This window comes from Myodes glareolus, chromosome 2 (assembly GCF_982192425.1).
Source record: "Myodes glareolus chromosome 2, mMyoGla1.1, whole genome shotgun sequence".
Lineage (NCBI taxonomy): Eukaryota > Metazoa > Chordata > Mammalia > Rodentia > Cricetidae > Myodes > Myodes glareolus.
The window spans coordinates 12,121,177-12,126,546 of record NC_142027.1 but is presented as its reverse complement, the minus strand read 5'-3'; the positions used below and the strand labels follow the sequence as shown (position 1 = coordinate 12,126,546).

At 38.2% G+C, this 5,370-nt stretch overlaps 1 protein-coding gene across 1 annotated transcript; it reads right to left on the bottom strand.

Annotated features, from left to right (window-relative positions):
* Window positions 1–2,228: 2,228 nt before the first annotated feature.
* Window positions 2,229–2,814, bottom strand: LOC148122908 (keratin-associated protein 26-1-like). Its single transcript, XM_087896728.1, has one exon. It carries the CDS (start codon window positions 2,787–2,789, stop codon window positions 2,229–2,231), a length of 561 nt encoding a protein of 186 aa, XP_087752854.1. The 5' UTR covers window positions 2,790–2,814.
* Window positions 2,815–5,370: the final 2,556 nt, after the last annotated feature.

Below are 5,370 nucleotides of genomic sequence, written 5' to 3'. Positions count from 1 at the left end.
TGGTAATTTGTAGTTATAAATGAAAAGTGTTTCAAATAAGTGTATTATAAAAGTATTGGCTTATTTTTTCTAATGATAAAACATGCTTTCCGTTCATGCAGACAGGGTATCTCACATTTATGTTGTTTAAATCCTCATTCTTGTTACTACATAATATTTACTCCTTTAAAATACTTCTTGGAAGAATGATCAAATTACACTGGAATATCTACTCTGTTAATAGAGTGTTATTATAATTCAGCTATATATTATAATATCAGTAAACTGCTTTGAATTGAAAATGAGTTTCTTTCATTAGCTAGTAATGATCTTATAAGAGGATTAATTTCATTGAACCTATTTCTGTATCAGTAATACAGAGGTATTTAATATTTCAATTCATACTAAAGATTTAGGTTAATGTCAATTAAGTATTATGCACCAGAAACATGGGAAGCTGGATAGATGGTTCAATGATCAATCAAGAGCTCAGTTCCTAGCACCAATGACAGGTAACTTGCAACCTCCTGTAACTGTGCACATAGATACATATATAAACACATAACTAAAACCAAAATTAAAAATATAAATGTATGTACCAGAAATGTATAATAAGAGGTTTTAATGTCACATTATTTTTTACAATTTTTCTTATAATATAGCATAAAGCTCATCTTAAATATTTGAAAATTAAATAATTAAAATAAAATAGACATGACAATGACTTTCAAATATGTCCTGAAGTCCTTAATTCTGTCTTAGGTTAATCCCTATGCCAGGTTGTTGTATGTTCTACAATTTCTTTATTTCTATCTTTCTGGACTTAGAGAATTACCTAAACTGTAATAGCCTCTCTTACAGACAGGTAAAGACATAGAGATGAGTTCCACGCTGACTAAGCTGCAGGGAGTATTCCCAGTAGGTCCCTCTTAGTAGCCACATCATACTGACATCTCTGTCAATTGCTCTTTGACTGCATGAGGATTCTAATAGGCTCTGCCAGTGATTTCAAAGGAGAAACTTGGAAAAATCTAAGCTAATACTTTTTCGTGGGTTTGAGGTACCATAAATCTGTGGACTTATATCTTATACCACAGTTATTAGTATCATCCTATCAAAAGAAAACTTCCTGCTTCCTGAAGGGCTATTTTTGCTTTGTTTTGCTTTTGTTTTTGTTTGTTTTGTTTTTGTTTTTGAGACAGGGTTCCACTTGTATTACAGCCCTGGCTGACCTGGACTCACTCTATATTCCAGACTGTCCTCAAACTCACAGAGATCTACCTGCCTTTGCATCCCAAGTGATAGGATTAAAGGTGCATAACATCGTGCCCAAACTTCTGAAGGATCTTAATATCATGCAACCACATGGCACACGAACATGTTTACAGTCACTACCTTATAATGATTCATTGAGTTTCTTCTTTTTAAAAAGTCTCCCTCTCTGTCTCTGTGTCTGTTGATGCATACCACATGTGAGAAGCCCAGGGGACAACTTCCTAAAGTTGACCCTTTTCCTTCTTTTCATAGGTTCCAGAGTTAGAACTCAGCTCATCAGTACACAGCAAGAAGCACCTTTGTGCACTGAATCATTTTACTGACCCTTACTTTCATAGATCTTTTTGACTTTTTGGTTTTTGGTTTTTTTTGAGACAGGCTTTTCTCTGTACAACAGCCCTGGTTGTCCTGGACCTCACTCTGTAGACCAGTTTGACTGACAGAGGTCTACCTGCCTCTGCCTTTCAAGCGTTTGGATTAAAGAGAGGCACTACCACTGTCTGACTTCTCTCATAGTTTTAATAGCTCTCTTTTTAAATCTTTTAAAAATATTTCTTTTACATAAGTCATTAAAAACGTCTGGAAATATTTAATATTTTCTACAGTTAATCCCAAATAATCATCATTTTCACCTAAAGTAGCTATTCTCATAGCTTCTACAGAAAACCAGGGGCAAATTAAACCTTTGTAAATGACAACACAAGATAAAAGCATGATCTGTATGCAAAGACACAATTTAATTAGAATGAATTCAGAAGAAAAACATTTACCAAAGTAGAACAATTTCAAGCTTTGCAAAAATACTAAAGTAGGAGGTATACATTCCCAAAGTACCAAGAAGTTCAGCTGAAGAGAATTACTGGAGAATGAATACATACAACATAGCCCCATGGAACAAAAGCCCTCCCTGCAATGCTGGCTGATCACTCTTGTAGTTAGAAGCATGAAGGTGCTTCAGCTACTCATGAATTTCTTTAGTAAGGATAAAGGCAACCACTCAAGGAAGAAGAATGTGGTTGAAACCTGCCGTATGTATAGCTTGCGGGCCTGTAGTGGTCAGGTCCATAAGTCAGGTTTCTCAGTGGTGGACGATCATAGGGAAGATAGCTCAGCGGTTGACGGCCATAGGTCAGGTAGCCCAGGGGTTGATAGCCATAAGACTGGTAGCTTGGAAGGAAGCAGCTCCAAGGTTGTCTACAGGATGTTGGCCGGCCAAAGCTGGAATTGCAGGATGTGGCAGGAAGACAGCTGTTTCCTTCCTGGGATCCCGATATCCCTGAAGTAACTGGAGAGCTGGCTGAAGGGCTGCCAGTGCTCCTATTGCAGCTGGTTGATTGGCAGCTCCTATGTTCACCGCAGGGCTCATGGTAGTTGTCACGTGGTGTGTTGCTGCCCAGGCTGCTAGTAGGAGAGCAAGGGGCATCTCTACACCTCATATCAGTGGAGCAAAGGCCAATGGGTGAGGTGACAGGAACGTGGCTAGAGTTCCTAGGAGAAGAAGAGCTGCAGACTTCTGAGCAGCCGTTATTGGACATGATAGCAATAGAAAGACAGCCAGGCCTCAACTAAACTGCAGAGAACAAGTTGCTGAAGTACATTTGTTAGCTGCTAGGCTTCTTTATATACCCTGGGTGCTGGGTGTTGGTTCTGTCTATCTTGGCATCTCATTAGAATGTTCTTTGGCTGCCCACTAAGCAGTCCTCCCACTAACTCATAAAAGACACGCGATCAGTATCACATCTTTCAAATGACTGTCATTTCAAAGTCAATCTGGTCCTCCTCATCTAATTTCTAACAGGAAGCAGTTTTCCTTTAGCAATTTTAACAGCTTCTTAAAGTTACTGTTTAAAACCCACCAATGCCTCTGAATAATTGGTGATACTTAAAGTCACTTATTAATAAAATAAAAATGAATATATCATAATGCTTAAAGTATTAATAACATGTTGGATAAGTCATAAATAAAATTGAGAAAATTGATCTCAGATACCTAATACTGCTTTGGAGACTTAACCTAAATTCAAAACTCACAAGACCACTGGGAAGTCTGATTTAGATTGTTTTCTAGTGTATCTTTCCCAGCAAGGAATGGTGACCTGAAAATCCTTGCTAATTTTTATGAAGATCCACACCCAAAGAGTATCACACCCAAAGGTAGTCACTCTTCTATCTTTTATTAGAAAGAAACTGGAGGTGTTAGCATACATCTTCTGATAGATGCGGCGTACCAGAAAAGACACGTCTTTTGATGCATACCTCTGTGAGTTTCAGAATGACACTGTAAATAAAAGATGTGCCCTATTTCTAGCCAGTTTTCCTATAGTTTCCCAAAGAATGTCTTCTCATACACAAAATATTTCTAAATAACTCATGTTTTTCATATTGTTTAACAGGGAAAGGCAATTTAGTTTATTTTTCCTGTTGGACATTTAGAGTCACACCGTATGGTTGGAAAAGAAATGAATTTTCACTTCCATTTATTCTGCCAATCAAATTTATGCTTGCAGCTTAGCTACATCACTGCACCCTTCTACTCAATCTAGGCCATGCCATTTAGATAAAAGGCCTCTTAGTGTTCCTGGAAGGGCTTCATTTCAGGAGAGTATTTGCTTACATCATGTGCTCTGGAATCAGGCTCTTAGTGGTATTTTTGGGGATGAAAACATAAGAGAGTTTAGCGAGCTTTCTTAGTCCCATGTCTCAGTTTAGCCTTCCTGAAACAATGAAAGTCAACATTTTTGGCCAGAGAGACTTTAACCAGAACTTGTACATTAGCGACTGTTCAGTTATTATATTCTTACAAGCAATGTTTATAAGTTTTAATTCTTGCATGTAAATACACTTTCCCATTTCAAACAACCTCAACAGTATCTTCCAGGATTTAGTGACAAAACCTGAGTGTGCGGTTTGGGCCAGGATCTATCTAGGAAGTCCTAAGCAGAGCTGAGTGACAAGATTGACCTGAGGCTCCGCAATCCAGTGTAGCCAGCTCTGAGCATGGCTTTTGTTTTATTTGTTTTCACAGATGAGTATGGTACACATCAATATGAGGGCAAAACCATCTTCTTTAACAGAGGAAGAGCATTCCTTTGCCATGAGAACATTCTTAGCTAACTTTTCTTGTGAGAATTTCTAAATGTTTCTTAGGACTTACTCATTAGAATTTAGTAATTCTTAAGGCATCTTCCCTATTTGCAATGTCAGGTAGCCAGCCTACTCATTGGTACTGCATTTATGTCTGCTCAGAGTGTGTATTTCAATAGCCCATTTATTTAAATCCCTTTAATACCGGGAACACTATAAACACACATTTTATGATTCTTCAATAAACCAAAAATGGGCTGAGTCAGATTATAATTCTCTTTATTGAATAAGGAGATGACTAAGTAACAACATACCTTCTTTTCCATGCATTGGAACTTGGAGATATTTTTAAGAAACATATTTTCAGTTTGAAAATTTCATAATACATTAATGTGCTTTGATTAATTCCTGTCTACAGTCTCTCCTCTCCAATATGTACTCTGTCTTCCCACCTCCTTTATTGTCCCAACTCCAAGTGCTTTGTTTGGAAACCAGCTGACTCCATTAAATGTTGCCTTATAGACATGGATATAGGACCATCTACTGGAACACGTGCAGGTCCCCGGACATGGACCATCTACTGGAACATATGCAGGTCCCTGGACATGGACCGTCTACTGGAACATGTGCAGTTCCCCGGACTAGACCATCTACATGAACACATGCAGACCCTCAGACATAGACCATCTACTGGAACATGTATAGATCCCCAGATATGGACCATCTACTGGAACATGTATAGATCCCCGGACATGGACCATCTACTGGAACATGTGCAGGTCCCCAGACATAGACCAGCGACAGGAACATGAAGTTTGTGTAGAAGACCTGGATAGACTAGATTTATTTTTCTTTACACCAAAAATATTCAAGGTCTTAGAACCAAATTAAATGAAAAGAGGCTAATGAAGAAGGAACACAGGGGCTAGTATGAGAAAGGATGAAAGTGCATATTTGACCCTACAGTTTTAACAACCTTGGCAGTCAGTTAACATTAACTGATTTAGGGGAAGGGCATGTTACATCGAGCCT

Excerpts from the sequence above, each read along its gene's own strand:
- LOC148122908 (XM_087896728.1), bottom strand. The coding sequence starts at position 2,789 with ATGTCCAATAACGGCTGCTCAGAAGTCTGCAGCTCTTCTTCTCCTAGG.